Source organism: Podarcis erhardii (genome assembly GCF_964252035.2).
Source record: "Podarcis erhardii genome assembly, chromosome: 1".
Lineage (NCBI taxonomy): Eukaryota > Metazoa > Chordata > Lepidosauria > Squamata > Lacertidae > Podarcis > Podarcis erhardii.
Window position 1 is genome coordinate 119,095,037 of NC_138497.1, and position 26,541 is coordinate 119,121,577.

General features: G+C 43.0%; 1 protein-coding gene across 4 annotated transcripts in view; it reads right to left on the reverse strand.

Moving 5' to 3' along the window:
* Nucleotides 1-26,541, reverse strand: part of RAPGEF4 (Rap guanine nucleotide exchange factor 4) — a 170,127-nt gene that overhangs the window by 68,194 nt on the left and 75,392 nt on the right. For 3 of the 4 annotated variants that reach the window (XM_081864670.1, XM_081864671.1, XM_081864673.1), the window contains 4 exons: nucleotides 12,410-12,482; nucleotides 12,051-12,115; nucleotides 4,636-4,689; nucleotides 2,443-2,549 (listed from right to left, as the gene is read on the reverse strand). In XM_081864670.1, coding sequence (XP_081720796.1) covers nucleotides 2,443-2,549; nucleotides 4,636-4,689; nucleotides 12,051-12,115; nucleotides 12,410-12,482 — 299 coding nt within the window. The remainder of the gene's footprint in view (nucleotides 1-2,442; nucleotides 2,550-4,635; nucleotides 4,690-12,050; nucleotides 12,116-12,409; nucleotides 12,483-26,541) is intronic. The other variant, XM_081864672.1, reaches the window with a different exon arrangement.

A 26,541-nucleotide genomic window follows, 5' to 3' on the forward strand; every position in this document is an offset into this window, starting at 1 on the left:
GAAGGTTTGTTTTCCATTCTGATGAGGAGTTCTGTGTAATTCAAATGATTGCAAGTTGCATAAAATAAATCTTTGTAACCTATTTCGTTCCTAATATAGAAAAAAATAATAAATCCCCAGCTCCTAACTTCCCACACATTTATACTATTAGCAAGAGAAAAGCTAAGCCCTCAAGAGTATTTAATTAAATTATTCAGTCCTCTTGAGAAGGTGCACCACATTACTATTACTATTACTATTAGTAGGGGGAAAGAAAGAAAGGTGGGTTAACTATCCTTAGTTTTAAATTTCTATTCTGGCAGAACTACACAGATAATTTAGTTTACCCAAGGCAGTGCTGCCACCAGCAGGATACACAGAAGCATGAGCGATAATAAACATAAACCTATATCTACTATAACAGAGGGAGGGAGAAAGAATTACAAGTACACTGAAGCCAAATCTAAGGGGGCAGGCCCAATTTAAGCATGCAATTGGACATTTAAAGAATGTTATTGTTCACGTGGCATTTTGGGCTGCAGGAGAAATTCAATTTGCCTATTAAAGGGCAAATCTACCTAATTTGCACTTCCTGAAACAGTATATGAAGAGGAACACAGGCATCCTTCAAAATCTGCACTTTCCCAAATTCTGCAGTGCAATTCTCCAACCACTAATGCATTTACTACGTAAAGTGTGCAGATTAGGCAAAAGCAACATACAAAAATCTGCACATTAGGAGACATTCGCTCTGAAATGCTGACAAAATTTCACGAGGACTTAAAAAAACTGATCATCAAACTGATGTTGAAATGTAGAGACCTGAACTTAACAGGGAAAAATGAGAAACTGACAGATTTGCCCTAATGGTACCCCACCATATGGCTTTTGCCATTATTATTATTATTATTATTATTATTATTATTATTATTATTATTATTTGCATTTATATACCACCATTCTCATCCAAGGAGCTCAAGGTGGTATGTACATGGTTCTCATTCTCCCCCAATTTCACCTTCACAATGACCCTGTGAGGTAGGTTAGGCTAAGAGATGGCAACTGGCCCAATGAGCTTAATGACTGAGTGGGAATTTGAACCTTGGTCTCCAAGATCATGGTCCAGCACACTATAATCATTACACCACACTGGCTCTTTGTCTGAACCCAGTTGCCTAGCCTATGCATGCATCATTTCTTCTATTTAACAGACTAGAATGAGACACACTTAGGGCTATCGTTTTCAATCTGTACTTGGTGGGTTGCCATCGTATCGCAAGGTACAGTCATACCTTGGGTCCCAAAAGCCCTGCGACTTGAATGTTTTCACCCGAACATCACAAACCCAGAAATGAGTGTTCCGGTTTGCGAACGTTCTTTGGAAGACAAACATCCAACAGGGCTTCCGTGGTCTCTGATTGCATGCAGGAAGCTCCTGCAGCCAATCGGAAGCTGCGACTTGGTTGTCGAACGTTTTTGGAAATCGAACAGACTTCTGGAACGGATTCTGTTTGTCTGGAGGTGGTTGGAGGATGGATGGCGGCTAACAGATTGAGGTTCAATCCTGACAAGACAGAAGTACTGTTTTTTGGGACAGGAGACGGGCGGATGTGGAGGACTCCCTGGTCCTGAATGGGGCAACTGTGCCCCTGAAGGACCAGGTGCGCAGCCTGGGAGTCATTCTGGACTCACAGCTGTCCATACAGGCGCAGGTAAATTCTGTGTCCAGGGCAGCTGTTTATCAGCTCCATCTGGTATGCAGGCTGAGACCCTATCTGCCCGCAGACTGTCTCGCCAGAGTGGTGCATGCTCTAGTTATCTCTCGCTTGAACTACTGCAATGCGCTCTACGTGGGGCTACCTTTGAAGGTGACCCAGAAACTACAACTAATCCAGAATGCGGCAGCTAGACTGGTGACTGGGAGCGGCCGCCAAGACCATATAACACCGGTCTTGAAAGACCTACACTGGCTCCCAGTACGTTTCCGAGCACAATTCAAAGTGTTGGTGCTGACCTTTAAAGCCCTAAATCCAGTATACCTGAAGGAACGTCTCCACCTCTATTGTTCTGCCCGGACACTGAGGTCCAGCGCAGAGGGCCTTCTCGGTAGTGGCACCCGCCCTGTGGAACGCCCTCCCACCAGATGTCAAAGAGAAAAATAACTACCAAACTTTTAGAAGACATTTGAAGGCAGCCCTGTTTAGGGAAGCTTTTAATGTTTAATTGGTTATTGTATTTTAGTGCTTTGTTGGAAGCCGCCCAGAGTGGCTGCAGAAACCCAGCCAGGTGGGAGGGGTATAAATAAATTATTATTATTATTATTATTATTATTATTATTATTACCAAGGTACGACCGTTTTTGAGAACCTCAAAAAGCAGCAAGCTACAATTAAAAGTCACTAGATGGTGCTCGCAATATGTAAGGGCCCCCAAACCATTATGCAATCAGCTGCTCACAAATACCTGTACGTCTTCAGGTGATATTTACGGTCTCTTATCATGTGAGGGGCTCGGGAGAGGATGGCGTTCCGTAATACTTTCCCAGCTTGAAGGATTCTTTCTGATGGAACCTGGAGGAGGAGGAGGAGGAGGAGGAGGAGGAGGAAGCAGGCAAGAAATATTTTAAGCTTTTCTGTTTTCCTGAAAAGACTTTTATGTAACAGTGGTATTTACAAATATGGGGGTTTTTTGACAATGCAATGAAGCTTATTAATCTAGGCTTTAATGTCATAATGGGATGTGTACATTTGCCCCCATGTTTGTAGATCTCCTTGGATCTGCAGGATATAACCAATCCAGGGATCTATGCACCTCAGCTGCACACGGTGTGCACTTCCTAGTTTCTGCCAAGGAATTTGCACATGCAAGTACACTGAAATGAATCCGTCCTTTTGAGGTGTGTGTAATAGCAGGTCTATGTGTAATAATAATAATAATAAATTTTTATTTATACCCCACCCTCCCCAGCCAGGGCCGGGCCCAGGGCAACTAACACCAGTAAAATTACAATAAAAACATAATAGGAAAAAAAATTAAAATACAGTTTAAAATGCAATTTAAAATGCAGCCTCATTTTAAAAGTAGCCCATAGATCAAAACCGCAAGGGGAGGGAAAAATAAGGGACAGACTAAGTCCAAGCCAAAGGCCAGGCAGAACAGCTCTGTCTTGCAGGCCCTGCGGAAAGATGTCAAGTCCCGCAGGGCCCTAGTCTCTTGTGACAAAGCGTTCCACCAAGTCGGGGCCAGTACTGAAAAGGCCCTGGCCCTAGTTGAGACCAATCTAACCACCTTGCAACTTGGGACCTCCAAAGTGTTGTCATTTGTGGACCTTAAGGTCCTTCGCGGGCAATACCAGGAGAGGCGGTCCCGTAGGTACGTGGGTCCTAGGCCGCATAGGGCTTTAAAGGTCAAAACCAGCACCTTAAACCTGACCCTGTACTCCACCGGGAGCCAGTGCAGTTGGTAAAGCACTGGATGAATGTGATCCCGCGGCAAGGACCCCGTAAGGAGCCTCGCTGTGGCATTCTGCCCCCCCCTGGAGTTTCTGGGTCAGCTGCAAGGGCAGCCCCACGTAGAGCGAGTTACAATAATCAAGACTGGAGGTGACCGTCGCATGGATCACTGTGGCCAGATCAGGGCGAGAAAGGTAAGGGACCAACTGTTTAATACGGTGGAGATGGAAAAATGCCACCTTTGTTGTGTGTGTCTATCAGAGCACCTACACCTAAAGCAAACACAGCAAAATTGTAGATCGGCTTGGTGCACTTTCTCACTTTTTTCTGTGTTCATTTCCAGTACAATTTTATCAAGTCTGATTTTTATGTTGTGATTTTATGTTGTGAACTGCCCTGAGATGAGGGAGCAGCCAGGAAAGCCAATTGCCTTAGCAGAAAGGAGTTCCCCCTGATATTTTATTGATCCAACCAGCTATGTTCTATCTGCAACCCCTAGTAATTCAGAGCAACTTATCAGTTATGTTGCATCACAAGTAGCACGGCAACAACACTAACAGTGAGGTATTTATTAGATAGTACAGGTGAAAGGGACGTGGGTGGCGCTGTGGGTTAAACCACAGAGCCTAGGACTCGCCAATCAGAAGGTCAGCGGTTCGAATCCCCGCGATGGGGTGAGTTCCCGTTGCTCAGTCCCTGCTCCTGCCAACCTAGCAGTTCGAAAGCACATCAAGTGCAAGTAGATAAATAGGTACTGCTCCGGCGGGAAGGTAAACGGCGTTTCCGTGCGCTGCTCTGGTTCGCCAGAAGCGGCTTAGTCATGCTGGCCACATGACCCAGAAGCCGTACGCCGGCTTCCTTGGCCAGTAAAGCAAGATGAGCACCGCAATCCCAGAGTAGTCTGTGACTGGACCTAACGGTCAGGGTCCCTTTACCTTTACAGGTAAAAAAGTAAGTTACATATACTGACAACTTCCCACTTACGAAGGGGTTATATTCTGGGCACTGACCTGTTGCAAAGTCCTCAGGCAAACACTTTACTCTAGAGTATTCACACTTAATGCAGTGAGACAGCATGAAGCTAATTTACTCAGATATATTACAGTCAAAGCATCATTGCAACGGCAGGGTGGGTAATTGGATAACCCCAAAGCACTTCAGTTTCTACAGCAACCCAGGACTGCTGTACATCTAACCTCTTTACCTCTACATTGGCTGTAGCTGGACGGATTGGGATGTGATGATCAATGAAAGGAGTCTGAAAAATAAAATTTAAGTGAAAGAAACAAAGGGGGCAGTGATAAAAGTAAACAAACGTGGAAGTGGATTTTTCAAAAGAAAAATAAATAAATGAATGAACATACGAAAACTGAAAATGTTGGAAGTCTGAGAAGACGTGAAATATGCAATTTTCCACAGTATCATTTGTCGCAATCAAGAATAACTAGGTTCTACATTTAGATGAAAACAGAAAGATGCATAAACAGCTACTGAGTTAAAACATGGCGATGAGATGCAGATATCAGTAGCAAAAAAAAAAAAGGGGGGGGAGGGAAGCCCTGTGTAATTGAAAATTCATATGCCGGTTTTTTTGAATAGAAGTTCCGAGTCGCCTTTTCTCAGCCAACTTTGCGCATACACTAAAACTATTCACTAAAACTATCCTGTAACTGTTCAAAAGATTCACATCTTCCCTCTACGCTTCATACTATGCGAGTGATCCATCTTTGTACAATTAAATCCCTAAATCGGTTTCTCCCTCCAGAGCAGATTTCACACCTTCAGGATGCAAAGCATGTGAGCTATGGGTGAAGTGGGCGAGGCAAGCTGCTTAACCCTTTCCCGTGCTATTTTTTCAGAACAAAACCACAACCCTCCCCAAAGCCCATCTTTTCACCCTTGGGAGGAAAGTTACAGGTACCTTTTATAAAATCTAATTTGACCCCTGCTTGACAGCTGAAATTGAAGAAACGCCTCATCTGAAGAGGAGTAATTCGAACAAAGCTTCTGTTTATCCCTAAAACTGCTAAAATGTGGACTTTTAAAATATTTTTGTGCAATCAGAGCAACCAGCGTACGTTAGAATGATACACCAGGCATGCATTATTTAGCATTACATAGTGCGCTGCAACTATAAATGCCCTCCACTTTAAGACACATAAAATGGCCCAACCATTACCCAAAATGACACATCGCGGCCAGAGTCAAAAGGAAAGGAACGCTTAGGCGGAATACGGTCTGTGCACAAACACATGCATAAAGATTGGAACACAACTAATGATGTCTTATTTTCCTGTCATTTCCATGCTTCTCTGCTACAGCGTTAACAGCTGCTAAAATAGTTTTGCATGAATTGAATAAAGTGCTCCAAAGATGAAACTCCAGCATATGCTCAGTCCACAGACCGAGGCCCTATTTTTCATAGCCATTCTCAGTGGGAAGATGGAAATGGTTTGCTGGAAGTGTTTTAATTTAGGCAAGAATAATGGATCGTCTTCCCTGTACACCAAATACAGCATGGGTACTTAAATGATTTGTGCTTCCAGAATCAAGACTGCAGAAATCTGCCGAAGATAGGAAGTGGCCGCCTTAGTGAACCACAAAAAGTGTGATATTTGCCTTTTCCCTTTGAGGAGAGCTTTTTCTGTTTGTGCCCTTCAACCAAGGGAACTCCTTCCCTTAGTCAAAGGCCTCTCTTCCCTCAGCTTTTTATAATGGTACAACAGAGGTCTGACCCAAGACATCTTTCTACATGAGGCAAATACAGTCATTCCTCATGTTACGTTCTTTCAGGTTACATCCCACGGAGACCCGGAAGTACCGGAAAGGATTACTTCTGGGTTTCGCCACTTGTGCATGCGCAGAAGCACAAAATAACACCACATGTATGCGCAGAAGCGGCGAATCGCAACCCGTGCATGCGCAGACACGCCGCTGTAGGTTGCGCTCTTTTCATGTTGCGAACGGGCCTCCGGAACGGATCCCATTTGCAACCAGAGGTACCACTGTACAAGACAGTGCCCCTGCCATTCTACATACAGAAGCTGACCACTCTGGTACAGTAGAACCTTGGTTGTCGAACGTAATCCGTTCCAGAAGACTGTTCAACTTCCAAAACGTTCAACAACCAAGGCGCAATTGCCAGTCGGCAAATTCCTTTTAAAAAATTGAGAAACACACCTCGGAAGCCGTTCAACTTCTGAGGTGCATTTGAAAACGGAAGCATTTGCTTCCAGGTTGTCGGCGTTAGGGTTCCGAATTGTTCGGCTTCCAAAGTGTTCGACAACCGAGGTTCCACTGGACCTTGGAAGCAGGCTGGTTTATGGCTGCGCAGAACACACTGCTCTGTCCTCAGTTCTACTCATTCACTACTACATCACTTACAATCTGTGTAAGCAAATGGTGCCAGCATTCATCACACATGCACAACGCCTGCTGGAATGCATGGCCCGGGATTCCCGCCTCTTTGCTTGGTCACACAATTGGCAGCTTCTCTCACAAATGTCCTGCGACACACTGGGAGAAGGTGACCAGGCAAGGCAATCCCAGGCAGAAATAAATAAGCACCGCCGCTGCCAGGGCATGAGGAATGGCATGGCAGGATGTCAATGTTTTCTAAAATGTCTGTTGCCTAGTAGGGTCCATCCTCCTGGGACAAAAAAGACCTTTGTATTCTTCAGGGTTAAAGGGGGTGTTGGCGTCCTGTTGCTTGTATATTGCTATTTAGCTTTTTTTATTTAAAAAGTTGCTTTGTCGTCTTTATTGATTTAATTGCAGAGTTGTTAAAAATACCCTACTTATTGTGCGTTTGTGTTGGAAACTGCCTTTGGAATGCTCTCAAGGACCATAAAGTGGTATATGCATTTTTTAAAAAAAGAAATACATACACTTTTTTCCTCTTGTGGTTTTGATCCATGTCCCTGACCTATTCAGTAGAAAGGGGGTGTTAAGGAGAAGGTGGTTTGCACAGAATGTTCTGTGCTCCCAATTCCTCCTGGCTGTTACAAGAGGGTGTGTCTGTTTTCTGTGTTTTCTGCTTTCTTCCCAAAGCCTCCCTCCTCCTTTTAGATAAATAATGAATAATGTAGAGCTGCAAAATCTGTAAATCTCCCCAATCTTGTGTGGCATTTTTGCATCAGTGTTGAAATAATGGGATAATAGCCTGCACACGCCTTGGAAATGCAATAGTTCCCACTCAGGAGCTGCAATCCTCAAATGTACTTACCTGGAAAGCGATACCTGCTAAAATCACTAGGGTTTGCTTCTTGAGCAAACATGATTAGGATCATGTTAAGAATCTGCTCCAAACAAACGTCAGGCAGACAATAAATCATTTTCTCGTTCCTTATTAATCACTGAAATCTTTGCCACCAATCTCCCTTTTCACACATCAAGAATGGCTGTCACAATTGCTGCATGCATTTATTGATTCTTTCAGTGGCTTCCTATCGTATTTTCACTCTGCAATTCCCAGTTTCCAGAATTACTTGTAGGACGGGTGCTCACAGCGCACATTTGTAAGATTCTGCGAGATCTTCCAAGCTTTTAAAATATCCTTTTTTCAATTTTTCTGCCGAAGTTGAAAGAATAATTGCAAGATTTCGGGATGGGGTGGAGAGGTGTTCATTTGACTGTTTCCAGCATAAGTGCCAAATGTGCTGCTCATATGCGCTCGACTTGTCAGAAGAACTGACCCTTGAAAAGGACGACCCTGTTTCTCACTGTAATTACTTTTTTTCCCGACTGCCCAACTGCAAAAACTAATGGAGCGTGTGTGCGTGTCTTTATAGACGGTGATGGAATCACACCGAACATGTGCAAAGGAGCGAGGGCACAAAGCATATTTCAGACTATCTCATCTCACACTGCAATCCTGTGCCCCCAAGTGATGTGGTCATTTGCTGTGTTCCTGTACCAATAATAATAATAATAATTTATACCCCACCCGTCTGGCTGGGTTTCCCAAGCCACTCTGGGCGGCTTCCAACAAGAGATTAAAAATACATTAAAACATCAGTCATTAAAAACTTTCCTAAACAGGGCTGCCTTCAGATGTCTTCTACATGTCAGATAGTTGTTAATTTCTTTGACACCTGGTGGGAGTGTGTTCCACAGGGCAGGCGCCACTACCGAGAAGGCCCTCTGCCTGGTTCCCTGTAACCTCACTTCTCGCAGTGAGGGAACCGCCAGAAGGCCCTCAGCGCTGGACCTCAGTGTCTGGGCTGAACGATGGGGGTGGAGATTATATTATATCCATAATTTAGGCACGAAGTACCTGGTGCTTTGACGCAACCATCCTACGGAATGCCATATAGATCCAACAAACCAGAAGTCTGCCCACTCCTGGCTCTACGAGATAAATTTAGCAGGTTTACACCTTGAAACCAGGAGCTGATCGTTACAGAAATGCTGTATACTCCCACAAGATCTTTGGAGGTTTTACAGTCCTGTATCTTCCTTCCAACATCTTTTCCCCCATGGAAGCCTCTTTGCAATATCAGTAACTCTGAACTACTTGTGCTCGGAGAAGGGAGAGTGTGAAACAATATCGTCACTGCTTATAGACTGGGCTTTCCAACCCCTCAACTTATATAAGAGCAGTTTATGCAAACCTCAATGTGCTTTTGTACTTTATCTTATGTAACTAGTGAACCGATGACAAGTGAAGACCTGCACACATGTCAAGACGGATTTATCATGAATGCATTTGTCACAGACTCCTCCGCACTTTGGTGCCTTGCGAGTTTCACTTTTGTTTTACTTTTCTTTCCTTGCATGTGACGCAACTTCAGACGTTCAGGATCATCTGCAACACTTTGGGCTATTTATTAATTGCTCCAAAAGGGGCAGAGATGGGAAAACAATCCGCTGGTAGTGATTTGGATAAATCATGAGACACCATTCTAAATTCCTATCTGCGTGAGATTTGTGTGCTTGAGATAGATGCCTTTCAAGCCTTTGTAACCTAGAGGAATGACTCCACAGCAAAGGCACTCCATGGGGCTGCATTTGAAGAATGCATGGAGGACAGCATGCACCATCTCACCTGTTGAGAGAGTGTTTGGATGTAGCCAAAATGCTGGGGGCAATTTAGGAACCAAAAGTGTCTTATCCTTCCTGTCAACATGCTTCTCTATTAGGACTAGGGACAGGCAAATCAAGTTCTCCTTTTTCTAGTCTTAATCTCCATTTTCCACATTGCTAAATTGGTTTGTGAATTTATATTTTAAATGCCCTCATCAGCATTCATCAGCATTCTAGCGCAAATTTCTCCTCATCTACCCTTTTTAAAAAATGCAATTTTGCCTAATATACTTTGCAAACCAACTTCACCTAATATAATGGAGTTTTTGTATGTCGTTTTCCACCACAAAACTATTCCCTTTATCCTGAGCGGCTGCCCTTTTCTCTCCATTCCTTCTTTAACTGATATACTAAATTATAATCTCAGGTGGTATTATATAAAAAAGTATACTTATAACACAATCCTAAATGCCCAGAGGCTCAGTGGAGTTTACTTTCGAGTAAGCTCACATAGTAACCCTTGTTTTAGAGTGATAATTTTTATTGTTACTCGCCACAATGAAAATTGCTATTGGTATGGCACATCTTATTATAAACTTCACCCAAACTGGTTTGTTTTCAAGCAGGATAAGGATGGGACAGGAAATACCATGTAATAAGACAGGAGGAAAAGCAAATATATGCAGCAATGTCTCTAACATTATTAAAGGTTAAAAAGATGTGTTAAAAGATCAGTCTCTCTAAGGAAACAGGGCAGACGGACAGGCAGACAGGAAGTAGCGAACCTCAATAAAGAAAAAACAAAGTGTGGCTGTTTATGGAGCTGGTGAGTAAAGAGTGCCAAAAGTATTATTTCTTCTGATCAGATCAGACTACGTATTTATTTTAAGAATATGGATTATTTAACCTACAAGAAACAGGCAATAAATTCAACCATGCAGAAAAAAGCCTAGTCAACAAAAGGGAGAATGTAATAAAATAAAAATCCAAGCAACACAGATTAACTTGGTTGCTGTTCTATCCCTAGCTGGTAGGTTATACAGAAAAAGGCATTATCAATGTATTTGTGGCTATTTTATGGTGTTGGCTGAATGACTTCAGACTTTTGTCAATCCAAAATAAAAAAATGGGGCTTTGTTCACAGGACATATGTTTCCCAGAGTGGGTGGGGTATAAATGTTGTTATTGCTGCTGCTGTTGTAGCTGTACCACAAGCACTTGATGTACTGAGCACTTTGCTAATGTCATGTTTTGCCATGCTTTACATCATTAATCACTTAGAAACTGTGTAAATGTAACATTAAATAAAGTTGAAGACTTTCCCCTGCAACATCCTGACTATTAAACAATGTTTGTGTGTGTGCGTGGTTAATTTGATTTCGATGATAGCTCATTGTTTTAGTTCCAATATATTTTGTATTCTATGTTGCAAACTACTCTGATACTTCTTACAAATGAAAAGTGGCACATATGTTTTTATTTTATAAGTTTTTATAAAATATAAATACATGGAGCAGTGTAATGCTTGTGTGTTCTCATCCTCTGTTCCCACTCCACTCCAGACAACATCTGAAATTTCTTCTCACATACTTAGGCCAGATTATGTGGTAACATACAATCTTGTGTCGCTTGCCATAGTAGGAGATGCATCAATAGTATGATACATAACCTGACAATATGCCATTTGGGCAGTCATTACAGCTATCACTGGGAGTGGTTTAGGAACCATTGTGGCATGGAAACAGCCGGGTTGCTCCATAAAGCTAAATGGAGCCTAAAGCTATATGCTTTTTCGGCAAAGAAGGGGATTTTACATTGCTTATTTCTGTAGAATTTCATTTACTAGTTTCTGAACTTCTGAATAAAATAAATCTTATATTAATTCAATTTGTGTTTTTTTTCCACTTGCAAAATCTAAATGTCTTGGGGTGATATACTATTAGTGCCAAGTGTATAAGCAAATTGCCTGCCTTTCACAACCGTTTTCTTTGCTATCTTACTTTTTTCCTAACTTGTGGTGTATAAACTCAACAGAACTTTGCTAACAGAAATGGCCCAATGAACAATACTGGCAAACCGCTTCATTTTTAATATCAGTTGCAATGACACTTTCTGCTGTGATTAGCCGTCAGAGAAGCAATATAGAACCCAGTCTTAGTAAAGTATATTCAGTTTCATAAGCATCTACCTTTTTTTGACAACTGAAGCACCTGCGTTTTATTAATGTTTCCACACACAAAAGTTAATTTAGGGAGCAATCTTACACTTATCGTAAGGCTGAGGGAACTTATGCACCTAGCTTTTCCATCTGTGGTCGAGAGAATCCAAGCATGTCAGCGGTGGCGTATCGAGGCAGGACTGATACAAAGCCCCTTTGTTCCACCAGCAAACCCAACAAAAATAGCTCAAGCTGTGTTATTTTCCTCTATTGCAGCCAATGGAAGGGAAGAAGACAAGACCCACCTTGGACACTGAGAAACAGCTGGGCACAAAATGTGGTGGCCGTTCCCCCCAGCCTTGCTTGTGAAGAATTGCTTTGCCCATGTACCAATATGTTGGCATTTACAGGCAAAATGAAGAAGAAAAATTATTTACCTTATTGCAGTTTTTAGAGATTGAGCACAGACTACTACTTGACATGTTATCCTTGTCAGGCATTCCTGTAAGAAAACAGTAGACACATCAGAACAATATGTCTGAGGATTAAATGTTGCTCTTCAAATGAGATGGTTCTTTACGCTTACATCAGTCACAGCAGACTTTGGTCTTTCAAATTTCAGCAGTGCTTGAGGGCAAAATCTGGCACACACACCCCCCCCACCTCCCATTCTGCTTGGCGCCAAGGCAGCGGAACCAGCCACGCTGCCCTAAAATTCACCTCTGACACCAGGGATCGCCTGACATAAAGATTGCCATTGTTCCCATTTTACAGATACTTTTGCTGAGGTACTTACTGTCATTGTTGGAGCCAGTTTCCATAACACCATAAGGAGGAGCCAGAAGTCCTGACATGTACTGTCGGTATTTCTGAGGGGAGGGGAAACGGTTGAAACGTCACTTTGCTGAAAGTTATCCACACCCAATTTTAAAAAATGAGATAAAGCCTAAAAATAAAATTCCTGGGGCTACACGTGGAATGTAATTGTGCTTTAAAATCCTTCGGCCATATTTTAGGATTCTTTCTCCCCCTGTATTTTCTTATGTTGTACGCTGCCCTAAGCTCTATTTTGGGTGAGTAAAGTTCCACTCCCAGCCAGAACAGAGCTCATTTTTTCCATTTCTCTCCCAGAGCAAACAGCAAAAATCAGCGCATTGTGTCCTGAGGTGGATGTATGCTGGTGTACAGTGGTACCTCGGGTTACGAATTTAATTCATTCTAGAGGTCCGTTCTTAACCGGAAACTGTTTTTAACCTGAGGTACCACTTTAGCTAATGGGGCCTCCTGCCCCCGCCGCATCCTGAAGCAAAGTTCTTAACCTGAGGTACTATTTCTGGGTTAATGGAGTCTGTAACCTGAAGCGCCTGTAACCCAAGGTACCACTGTATAAGACTGGATATTCCTATAACACTGTTTATGTTATGTTATGTTAACCTGTTTGTGTGGCTGTCTGTGGCTGCGGGTGCCTGTTCTAAGTCTATCTGTACTTACTTGCAAGTGCTGGTTTCCATGTGTGTGTCCCTGGTATATTATGTGCCTGGAAGTGTGTGCGTTTGTGTCTGCCTGTACGTGTGCCTGCAGTAGTGTATGAGAGAGTCTGCCCACATTCAACAACCTGTCATAACACCTGCTGGATTGCTGTTGCTGTTTAATCTTTCATGCTTGCGAAAAATGTTATGAAAACTCCATTCTATTTGTTTGTTCCTTTGCTTGGCCCTATTTTCGGCATCACAACCCACTTTTCTCATCCTCCCTTTGCTTAGAACCTATGAAAACATCATGACATTCACATCCCAAGCAAATTGGAGCGGCACATACAGGTGTCACTTGTGGAATGCCTGCTTAAAATTAAACTGGTCATAACCTTAGGACTACAGGATGTGGGTGGTGCTTTGGGTTAAACCACAGAGCCTAGGACTTGCCGATTAGAAGACCGGCGGTTCGAATCCCTGCAACAGGGTGAGCTCCCATTGCTCGGTCCCTGCTCCTGCCAACCTAGCAGTTCGAAAGCACGTCAAACTGCAAATAGATAATTAGGTACCACTCCGGCGGGAAGGTAAACTGTGTTGTCGTGCACTGCTCTGGTTCGCCAGAAGCGGCTTAGTCATGCTGGCCACATGACCCAGAAGCTGTACGCCGGCTCCCTCGGCCAATAAAGCGAGATGAGCGCCCCAACCCCAGAGTTGGCCACAACTGGACCTAATGGTCAGGGGTCCCTTTACCTTTACTTTAACCTTAGGAGTAGTCTGGTCATAGTGAACTCGTGCAAATGTGCAAAAGGATTGTCTAGACTGTGTAGGGTAGTCCCACCTCCTACACGATGCACTGTCGACTCCCCTGTGTTGTGGGATTAGCACAAATCGAAGGGCTCCCAACATGGGGGTGAGAACTCTAAGTAATCCAGATGCTGTTACCCAGAGTACTGGTTGAAATACATCGCATTTCCATTTGTTCATGTTTCCAAACAAAACGTACAGTCGTACCTTGGAAGTTGAACGGAATCCGTTCCAGAAGTCCGTTTGACTTCCAAAACGTTCGGAAACCAAAGCACGGCATCTGATTAGCTGCAGGAAGGTCGTGCAGCCAATCGGAAGCCCTGTTGGATGTTTGGGTTCCAAAGACCACTCACAAAGCGGAACAATCACTTCCGGCTTTGCTGTGTCCGGGAGCCAAAACGTCTGAGTACCAAGCCGTTCGGGATCCAAGGTACGACTGTATTTGCTCAAGTTGGGGACATGATTTTCAACTCTTCCCGCTTCCCCACGGCTCATGATATAAACAGACAAATCAGTTGGCATCAGTATTTAGTGACACAGGCAGCTCATAGACAAGCTTCTCAGAACTCAGTATTGATGTGATGTACAGTAAATCACAATCATTTGTAACTGGTATTCTCTCATTGATGCCCCATGCCACTGAAGGCAAATACAGTGCAGACATGATCAATAAACCATCAGGCTTATGTAACTTTCTGTCTAACATTTTAAGTGATATCCCAGTAACATGGGAAACAAAAAGCAGTGTGCAACAAAACCAACCAAGGTTCTATTTTAACATAAATCCATAGGCACTTACACCAAAGCATTGTGGTTATATTGATGAGCTCACAATCTAATCCCGTTTAGAATGGGTCCACAAGACATCTCTGTTAAAGAAGGATCTAGGAATCATTCTGTATTATTCTTTCACGACACTCTACAAAGCGTTTGGCACTACAAAGAGTTGTTTTTGGACCGTTGGCTAATTGATATTCATGTCAACTTCAACATGCATGTTTGAGAATATCTCATTCATAACACCATTCTAATGAAAAACCATCATCCTCTGAACCTAATGGTTAATAATAATAATAATAATAATAATAATAATTTATTTATATGCCGCCCATCTGACTGGGTTGCCCAAGCCACTCTGGGCGGCTCCCAACAAAATATTAAAAACACAGTAAAACATCAGCCATTAAAAACTTCCCTGAACAGGGCTGCCTTCAGATGTTTCCTAAAAATCAAACAGTTGTGTGTCTGTTTGACATCTGATGGGAGGGCATTCCATAGGGCGGGTGCCACTACCGAGAAGGCCCTCTGCCTGGTTCCCTGTAGCTTCTCATCTTGTAGTGAGGGAACCGCCAGAAGGCCCTCATTGTCCGGACTGAACAATGGGGGTGGAGACGCTCCTTCAGGTATACAGGGCTGAGGCCATTTAAGGCTTTAAAGGTCAACACCAACACTTTGAATTGTGCTCAGAAACATATAGTGGTACCTCGGGTTCAGTACTTAATTCATTCCGGAGGTCCGTTCTTAACCTGAAACTGTTCTTAACCTGAAGCACCACTTTACTTAATGGGGCCTCCTGCTGCTACTGCGCTGCCAGAGCACAATTTCTGTTCTCATCCTGAAGCAAAGTTCTTAACCTGAAGCACTATTTCTGGGTTAGCGAAGTCTGTAACCTGAAGCGTATGTAACCTGAAGCGTATATAACCCGAGGTACCACTGTACTGGGAGCCCGTGTAAATCCTTTAGGATGCATGCAAACAAGCCACAATTGAGTGTCCCATGTGTGTGATGTCTTCAGTGCTAGAGTGAAAACCCCAGACATTTAACAACCCAGCTTGCAGAGATGATCCTGGCCCTGGATTCAGAGATGGGAAAGCTCAGCAGCTGACTGCATATAATGCGCCCACCACTCGACTCTTGGAGCTCCCACATCTTCCATATTGGGGAGGACCACTTACTGTCAACTTTGCCTTCACTAGAAGAAGTGGTCAGGACTATTACTGGTCTCATTGTACATTATAGCATATGTAGCCATGTTTGTTAACTGATGTGGTTAAACTTTTTTTAAAAAAACAACAACTTAGACTGAGTTTTAGCACACAAGAAATACTTAAAACAAATGCTTATTTCTTGATGAATAGTCTTTGGACTATAGTGGTACTTCGGGTTAGGAACTTAATTCGTTCTGGAGGTCCATTCTTAACCTGAAACTGTTCTTAACCTGAGGTACCACTTTAGCTAATGGGGCCTCCCGCTGCCGTCGCGCGATTTCTGTTCTCATCCTGAGGTAAAGTTCTTATCTGAAGTACTCGGTCCAGTATACCTGAAGGAGCGTCTCCACCCCCATCATTCTGCCCGGACGCTGAGGTCCAGCGCCGAGGGCCTTCTGGCGGTTCCCTCATTGCGAGAAGCAAAGCTACAGGGAACCAGGCAGAGGGCCTTCTCGGTAGTGGCGCCCACCCTGTGGAACGCCCTTCCAGCAGATGTCAAAGCTACAAACAACTACCTGACATTCAGAAGACATCTTAAGGCAGCCCTGTTCATGGAAGTTTTTAACGTGTGATATTTTACTGTATTTTTGGTTTCTATGGAAGCCGCCCAGAGTGGCTGGAGAGGCCCAGCCAGATGGGCAGGGTATAAATAATAAATTATTATTATTATTATTATTATTATTATTATTATTATTATTACTATTTCTGGGTTAGCCTGAGTCTGTAACCTGAAGCGTCTGTAACCTGAAGCATCTGTACCACTGTACTACTGTATAATGTAACTTAAACAGAAAGCTATCTTTAGAAATTTTTTTCCTCCAAAAGCATTTTATTTAAAACAAACTGATTTAAATTTTAGAAATCCGTTTTTTGGTTTTTTTAAAATCATTGATTTTTATCCACCCTGGTTTTAGGCTTACTTGCTGATGCTCTCCCCAGCATAACATAGAATCATAGAGATGGAAGGGACCCTGAGGATCATTTAGTCCAACCCCAGGAATATGCACCTGTCGCATGTGGCGATCAAACCTGCAACCTTGACATTATCAGCACCACACTCTAAGCAACTGACCTATCCAGGCTGTGATGTGACGCAATCTCTTTCCAAGCCAAACGCTGAACTGTACAGTGAAGCACTGCTTCTGTTTGCTGTTTGAACTTCTGCAGGAAGTTCATTTGGTCTCCTTGCTCTTCCCCCAACCCATCAGCAAAGTACATGAAGACTGAAGCACTTTCTGCCACTTTTCTAATAAACTTTTGCCTAACAGCAAAAGGAGGAGGAGGAGTGGGAGTATTCAAGGTTCGCTTTATTGATGCTATTTTTCCAAACTAAGACAACTTACACTGTTCCTATCACTGTAAATATCTTTTTTAATGTTTTGACTGGGTTATAATTGATTTTACCTTATTGATCCAAACTGGAGTTCAGTAAAAACACCTAAATATTTTACAAGCTTACTATTCCATTTAACCCTCCAAAGTCCCGTTATAGCTTCTTTTTCATGATTAATCAAAATATATAAACTCTGCTTTGCCAGCATTAATTTCAAAGCTGAATGTCTGTCCAAACTCAGGCATAAACGCCTTTGGATGAGAACCATTTTGGGGGGTGCAAACAATTAAAGTCCCTTCCCTTCATAATCCAGCTCCCCATTCCTAACCACTGGTTAAAGCAAAAAAACAAAGTATGCATTGACAAGCGTATCCCTCAGTAGCCCAGCTTGAATATGATATCCTCTGCATGAGGGGCAATTTTGACTCCTCCTCTGTCTTACAAAATGCCTAGGGAAGAGCAACCTGTCAATTTTGGATTCTCTTGCTTGCGCTTCAAGACCCCCAAGCCAGCCCCAGGAGAATAAGGACACAAGGACACAGAATTTTGGCTATTGTTAATAGGCAAAATTTAGGCCACAACTTTATTGGTTACAGAATGTGAGCGGTATTGGCTTAGGCATTGGCATCAAGACTGTATCTGACTCCTGCCTGCTTTGCAGGAAATCTGGAAGGGTAGGGGGAGCCCCGCCAATGCAGATCGACTCAACCCCCCTGGGTTCCTGCTGGGATCGTGGCATGGCCCTAGCCCCTCCATGGGCTTCGGATGAGATCCACACCGCTGGATTCCTTTAACGGAATACCCTTACGCATGGAGGGCAGGGGATGGCCGTCCCTCACCCTCCCCCCACATCGCTATTCCAATGCTTAACCGCCACACGAGCCCAAAGCTTGCCGCCAATACCCTCCTCTTATGCATTCGATATTATTGGGCAACCAAACATCATTTCCGTCGTCAGAAAGATGAACACCATCTGCATGGTACATGACAACACCTTGAGTGTCACAGCCCGATCCAAGAGTTTCCTGGCTTTGTTAGTGGCAGCTAACAAAGTTCTTAACCCGAGGTACCACTGTATGTGAAACTGCAAAGCTCTATGCACCGATGGTGTTAAAGAAACTCACCCCCATGCTTCTTAAAGGATCTATCAATCACAGGGCTCCGTTACTTATCTGCTGATCTGAAATCCTATTCAGCATAACTATATTTCCTTCTACCACAGTAATGCAATTTCCAAAGACCGTTATATAACAGCTTTTAAAAGGAAGGCTGCCTATTTTTAGTGAAAAATAACCAGAGTCTCTCAATACAGCTACCTTCCAGCCTCCTGGATGCTGCAGGTATTCTTTTAACCAGATCCCAAAAGGGCTTTGAGGCTTTTCATCCCACTTTGGCCATATAAAATAAATTAATATTTCAATACCTTCTTGCCAATACTGTGTCTCAGTTCAGATGCAATGGGAAACTGTGGTTTTGCACTACAAGCCTTATGCTTGTATGCTTCTTCCTCCTCTTTTGCATGCCAGGAAAGGAACAGCAGGAGCAACAGCTTACAGTTTCAATTAAAAAAACACAGCCTTATCATGGAGGGTTCTCACTAACCACAGTTTAAACAAACCACAGTTCCATGTTCAGATGTCACAAAGAACTGTGGCTTACTTAAAACCAGAAGCAGAAGTTTCTGAATTGCTTCTCATGGGCACAAAAGAGAAGAAGTTGGGAAAGTGAAGCATTAGTGTGCTGGGCGAATGTGTTCACTATGACTTAATGCAGTCATAACTGTTCACTATCCTACCTGTTGTTAGGCAGTTGGGAACATCCCAAAGGCTTTATTGCTTTTCCCTTATATCCAGCATCAGGAAAAAAATATAGGTAGCCACAAAAGGGGGAAAGTATGGGCGAGAAAGAAAAACAACAACATATATTAATGAAAGGAGTTCAACAATGGGGGGGAAGTAGGGGGGTGAGGTACTTGTTGGGGGTACTCCCCCCCCATGCTGCCTATGCTTGCCTTCTCCTGTGTGAAAATTCTTGTCATTCTCATTTTCTGAAATAATTATAATTACTCCCACATCTGTACTGCTGCTTTAACAAACCACGGATGGTTCCAAAGCTAAGTCTGCAATGGTTAGAAGGTCGTTAGCATTCGCACAACCAGCCCACCCCCCTCAAATGAAGAAAAACAGGAACATCTGGACATGAGAGGAGAAATGGAAAAAACCAAAAAAGCTTACAGGATGCTCTGAACATCCTAACTATTTTTAGACTGGGGCTGTGTACACACTTTAGCCTTTGAAGTGCTGTGGTTTGGGGTCTTCTCAAAGCACAATGCTTTGCAAGTGCCCATACCTGCAAGCTATGCAGATGGAATGAGCAGCTGTTAAAGTATTGTCACTGGTACACATGGACGGCATGTACTCAGTGGCTAACAGCCATTCATTTCTTTGTGAGCATTCTACTTTCAACATCTACCCGGCAAGTTTACTGGTATACAAGAAGTCCGGTACTAGAGGCTGTACAGGCACAGTAAGTTGTATTACACTCTGTATATGCTCAGAAGCTGCCTGTTCTTGTGCCACGGATGGCTGTTTTATTGCAAGGCGGTGGGGAAAGTTTGTAGTGAGTCCAATGTTAATCAGGATTTTGATTAAGTGAAGGGATTACTTTTTTAAAAAAAGAAAAAAGCCATGCCCTTTTCCAATTGTCAATGAGTACAAAAAAACAGTTAATGGTAACCGTTTCCACCCATCCTTTTAAAGTTCACAAACACCTACTGGAGCCTGTTTCTGTCCCCCACCCCCATTTAAAGAGCAAAGCTTTGGTGAAATCTATGCAATTCTCCAAAGACTGAAATATCAGTACAGTGGTACCTCGGAAGTCGAACGGAATCCATTCCGCAAGTCCGTTTGACTTCCATAATGTTCGGAAACCAAGGCGCGGCTTCCGATTGGCTGCAGGAAGCTCCTGCAATAATAATAATAATAATAATAATAATAATAATAATAATAATAATAATTTATTATTTATACCCCGCCCATTTGGCTGAGTTTCCCCAGCCACTCTGGGTGGCTTCCAATCAAGTGTTAAAAACAAAACAGCATTAAATATTAAAAACTTCCCTAAACAGGGCTGCCTTCAGATATCTTTTAAAGATAGGATAGCTGCTTATTTCCTTCACATCTGAAGGGAGGGCGTTCCACAGGGCGGGCGCAACCAGTAATTATCATCACAAACTTTATTGCACTAGCCAAAGGCCATGGCATCATTCACAAAGGGAACTAAAAGAAAAGCAACAATAACCATAAAAACATCAGGCACTGCAGATACAATAAACCACAATCACATCTCCTAAGAAATTATTTGTTGCATAAAATAGAATAGCAAGGGGTTCTCAGGAAGAATGTGCCAGCTTAAATATCCGAATCACCTTTGCAATTGACCACTATTTTATCTAGTTCTTTTCTCCTGATCTTCTTAGCTGCCAACGCATATACAGTGGTACCTCAGGTTACAGGTGCTTCAGGTTACAGTCACCACTAACCCAGAAATAGTACCTCAGGTTAAGAACTTTGTTTCAGGATGAGAACAGAAATCGTGTGGCAGCGGCGGGAGGCCCCATTAGCTAAAGTGGTACCTCAGGTTAAGAACAGTTTCCGGTTAAGAACGGACCTCCAGAACGAATTAAGTTCGTAACCCAAGGTACCACTATAGTGCTACTTTATAAGTTATGAAGTCATCAGTAACTGTAGCCAATTGGAAGCCGCATCGCACGTTCGGCTTCCAAAAAATGTTCGCAAACTGGAACACTCACTTCCGGGTTTGCGGCGTTCGGGAGCCGAAAAGTTCGATTCACAAGGTGTTTGTGAACCAAGGTACGACTGTATACAGTGGTACCTCAGGTTACATACGCTTCAGGTTACAGATCCGGTAACCCAGAAATAGTGCTTCAGGTTAAGAACTTTGCTTCAGGATGAGAACAGAAATCGTGCTCTGGCAGCGCGGCGGCAGCGGGAGGCCCCCATTAGCTAAAGTGGTGCTTCAGGCTAAGAACAGTTTCAGGTTAAGAACAGACCTCTGGAACGAATTAAGTACTTAACCAGAGGTATCACTGTACTGAAATCCATGGGAAGAATTATGTAAAACAACAATGCAGTCAAGAACAACAAATGGCTCAGGTATTTATCAGGTGAATCTCCACCAAAGATGGGCTGGCTACATAAATGTGGCTGGACAACATTGTAAGACTCTCCCCAGGCAGGCTCTCTCTGGTTTCCACAAAAGGCAAGAGGAGCTGCAGAACGCATTGTAGATGTAAGCTGGCTTATCACTGTTCCGTCAAAAAGCTCTTTCAGACTATCAAAATGAATGAAATACTAACAAAATGAAGATGACAATGTATGCACACTCAGCCAAAATGAAATGCATTTTGGGGAGATAGCAAATGCACTTTCTAGCTGTGTGTACGCATAGGGCAGCTTTTTAAAAATTGATTTAAACAATTTACATTCTGTTTAACTACACTTGTCTCTGAGCACTTTACAAGGATACAATACAAAAAAAGGGTAAAAAAATCAGTAAATGGAATAAACGAAATCTCCAGTAGGTGTTAATGGTTCAGCAGGGAATAGGCCTCTCATACCTCAACTGGAAGTGCGTTCCATAAAATTGCTACTGGCCATATAAATGTCTTGCATATTTGTTTTATTAGTTATTAGTCATGTTATATCAAAAGAGCTGGACAGAATCTTGGCTCCCAGATTGTTTACTGCGTCCACTTTCTGAATTTTTTTGCAGCATCACTTGCAAATATTTTTGCACAGATCCACCAGAAATCTGCTGAAGGGCTCCTAATGCAGTTTCAGGAGTAAAACCAGCCAGTGTATTTGCATTAATAAAATATTATGTTCCGAGATCTGCTGAGGAGTCGCTGGCATGGTTCTAATTTAAGATATTGCCTGCTCAGTGTATTAGAGTAATTAGTAAGCATTTCTCCAAGGCAAGTTCAAATAGTATGGGAGTGGTGAGGGGAAACACGCATGGCAGATCAATGCCACTTAACTGAATGTCATAAAAATGACCTGCCTTGTGGCTATTTGTTATTGGATAGTAAATCCTAAACTAGACTTGCAGTTACAGTGTTGTAGATACTATTGCAGTAACTGCATCAAATCTGAATGGGGCTATGCAAGTAATACTATAAACAACAAAGGCAAACTTGCTTAAAATGTTGCAGATTTGGTTTCTGAACTGTCCATATCAGGGTATCAGTAATTTTTTTATTTAAGTTACCTGACAATAGTGTTCTGAAACAAAATTAATTCCAGATCCTAATTCCTGGGTATTTAATGTGGGAATACCGGCTACTTAAACTATGATACTTAAAAATAATTAAAACAGCTTACAGATGAATTTTGTCCTAAAATGTGTTCTAAGTCTTTCATATATTTGTATACATCTGTTTATTTGCTTCTTATGCAAATTCAATAAAGAAGAAAAAGGGAAGAAAGCTGCAGATTTACGGGAGGAATTGTTAGCCAATCATGCCAAATACAGTGGCCTGGATTGTAATGTGCTCTACAGCTAGGGGAAAAAACATTTTCTGCTCAAGGAAGGATTGTTGATGAAAAGCGTTGCATGAGCTATTTATTTTAAAGCCAAATAATGAATCAGTGCTCTTTCAGAGGATCAATAAATACAGCAGCCGAATGCATGTAACGCTAAACTATGGTTTAGTGTTATATCTGAACCAGGTTAATGAGTATATTATTTTATGTTTCATTTATCATAGAATCAAATAATTTTAGAGTTGGAAGGAACCCTGAGGATCATCTAGTCCAACCCCTGTAATGCAGGAATATGAAGCTGTCCCATACGGGAATCGAACCTTCAACCTTGGCATTAGCAGCACCATGCTCTAACCCACTGGGCTCAGTTGTATGCAGTTACAGATGTCTTCAAAATTCTACCACTTTAGTAGGCACACTTCTGTGACAGCCCTGGGGCATGGGAAATCCCAAGAGACAGCGCCATAACAATGGGTGTACCAACATCAGGGAACATCTTGCCTCATGACACTCATGTGGCCCCCTATCTGGCTCTTTTTCACATCTTTATTCTGGCAGAAATTTGCATGCTAAATACCTGTTGTTTTATCTATCAGAATTTTATCCGCGGTTTCCGCCTTGGTTGTATTTATGTTGCATTTTAATTCAACAACTTGCTTTTACAGTCGTACCTTGATTCTCGAACAATGCATTCCGGGAGTCTGTTTGACTCCCAGAACTGTCTGAAAACCAAGGCGCAGCTTCCGATTGGCTGCAGGAGTGTCCTGCAGCCAATCGGAAGCCGCGCCGGACATTTGGCTTCTGAAAATTGTTTGAAAACCAGAGCACTCACTTCCGGTTTCCGATCGTTCGGGAGCCAAAACGTACAAGTTCCAAGGCGTTTGGCAACCAAGGTACAACTGTGTATGATATAATATGCATTTTTATTTATTTTTTAAATATATGATACACTTTTAAATTGTTGTAAGTCACCCAGGGTGGTGGTGCACAAGGACGAGAAGGGCAGAAACTAGAAATGCAGGAAGAGACCAGAGTCAATGCAACTACTAGTATTCAACTTGCGTGATATTTCTCCCCTGCCCCCTGCTTTTGCCAAGGCCTGCCTTTCCTTTATAATACTTACTTCAATTAATCTTGTATGCTTGAAAAAACTTCGTGCACGCAGCACACAATCTCCTTGGGCTTAAATCAGGAGGTGAAAATGTGCTCTGCTCAAATGATATTGTGCCAAGTTAAGAGATGGGTTTTTCTAGCGGATGTGTATGCTAAGGTAAGAGTGCATGGTCTGCAAACTCATCTCCAAGGAAACAAAATGCAGCAACAATGACCCAAACAACAAATTGCTTAGTACTATTCTGCTTCAGTTAATTTATGGACTGAAATCCCATACTGTAGTCTTCCAGTTCAAAATTCAGAAAGAGTCTAACTCAGTTTCCCAGACGAACCCACTCAGTAAATGCACTTAATGGCTGAGCGCTATTTATGTCCCAGAAGAGGACAGAAAAACATATAAATGGTGGGGGGCCCCCCATCTGGTCCCATTTATCTGTTTTCATGACAAAGTTGGAAAATCATAGCTCAAGTCACTCACAAGACTCCAGATCAGCTCACCACCAGTCCTAGGATCTTTACACGCGGGTAAAGTCAGAAGAAAAAGTGACTATAAAAATAACATTAGGAAGATGCTGCCTTTTTGTTTTTTCTGAATGAGCTGCTGACTAAAAACACTCACTTTATAAATCAAATGATGAATTATCTAAGTGCCTAGGCCTGAAAACAGAACCTGAGAAGTCAAGCTGCGTCCTTTCTGCCTCTTCCATTATCTCTGTAGTAGAGATTCCGCAATCAGAACATAGCGGGAAATTGTAGGGATGGTGCAAGCAGCATGAGAATATCCCTCTTCAAGCTCTAACAATTGCAAATCATCCTTCGCAGTGATGAAGTCAACAACATGGCTTGAAAACACACAGAAAGCCAAACTACTGAATCAGGCAGCGTCCCATTTTGCATAATCTCTGTGTGTTGAGAGTGCTTATAACCACACTTTAAGTTGTTTGGACATCACTTTCACAGCAGAACATATATTTCCATCTTCCAAACAATGAAAACATTAGCTGGGGCGATGTTTTTCACAAGAGGAGTTAGTTCCGGAAGATTTTTTTGTTCAACATACTTCACTCAAAACCCATTTCCCCTTTCCCAAAACACATATCATCTTCCAAAGTAACTCGTGATTGAGAAAATACCTTGTATTCTTATGCCGTTTTCACTAGTAGTATAATTTTAAATGTGTTATGTTGTCTCTGGAAAGCCCATGCAACCCAAGGCCCCAGCCATAACTCTTAACGAGGCTCTAATTATTTCTATCTAATTAACATAGTCTGCTTCAGCTGCTTTTCATTTGTTCTAAAGAGCATCAAACTTAATCAGGCTTTTCTACTTTTTATGGACACAGGCTCCAAAAATACAGCTAATCCACCAACATTGCAAACGAGTAATGACTCGAGTTGGCCCAATAGAATGGTGTTATTGCATTTGCTTTATGTTTTCCATTTTGTGGGGCCAACTGGTCCAGCAGTTAGACATAGAGTGGTGGACTGGAAGTGCTACACAAAGGCTCCAATCAGCCGTGAATCCTATTGTGTGGACAGGCGGAGTCCCCAGATCCCGAGTGGTCCCCCCGTCATGTGGAATAACGACTCTAGACAACGTGCTATGGGATTAAATTGGCCACAACTTTATTAAATTTCAAATGTGGGTAGACCTTGGCTCAGGCATTGGGCGTTCTCCCTCCCTAGTCCCCAGCCGGGGACCTAGGGAGCATCAGGGTTATCCAGTGGGGGGGGGGGGGATGGGCCGGCTCTGGAGAACATATGTTCAAGCAGAGATAGCCGCCCCCGTTACGCCGCCGCAGGGGAGAGCAATGACGACCTTTCGGCGTACGGCCAAAGCCTCCCTTCAAAAACCCCTTTAACGGGGAACCCTGGTATCGCCGCCGCAAAGAGGAAGATGGACTAAAGGATTCCGCCCAAGGCCTGATACCGCCAAAGTTGTGACGTTTTGCTACGGGAAAGGCGAAACCTGCCAATGCAGGGAAATTCCTTTCCGGCCCTTTAACAGCGACCTTATCGTAGCAGCGCCCGCATACCTGTGGAGACAGGTTAACCTGCAAAACCTATGAAGAAAAGTTAACCTGCAAAAGAAGACATTAACTGAGGGTGGGTAGGGTGGGAGAAGCTCTGGAGCCAAGTGAGGATTAACAATTAAGATCCACCCTCTATTGTGTGGGCAGGTAATCCCTCCCCTTACCTGGCCTGGTTTCCCTGGCAACACTTCCCCCAGGTGGGATTGGACAACTCGCTGGGGTAGGCGGGGACCTCCAGGTATCCCACCTGAGGGAAGGCAAAGCCTATGCTGATGGGGCCACTCCAGATCCAGGGCTGCACGCGTCCACGCAAAAGGCGCCCCCCGTTTTAAGTGGGGAGCGGTCATTCTCCAATTATCCAAGACCCAATCCGAAGATTCAGTAAAACTTTGGAAACTGAACACATGGGGACAATTCGGGGGTCCCCATACTTAAAAAGACCTGCTAGATACAACTAAATGTGGGGATATGTGTGAAGACAAGGCTAGTTTTTGCCCAGCGGTCTGCCCCAGCCTCCATTCCTTGATGGGCTCTTCTCCACAGAGCCTAAACATGGGTAACAGTCCCTTTGTGCATCTAGCTTATACTCACGTGGGCTTTGTGGATGACAGCTGATCCACAC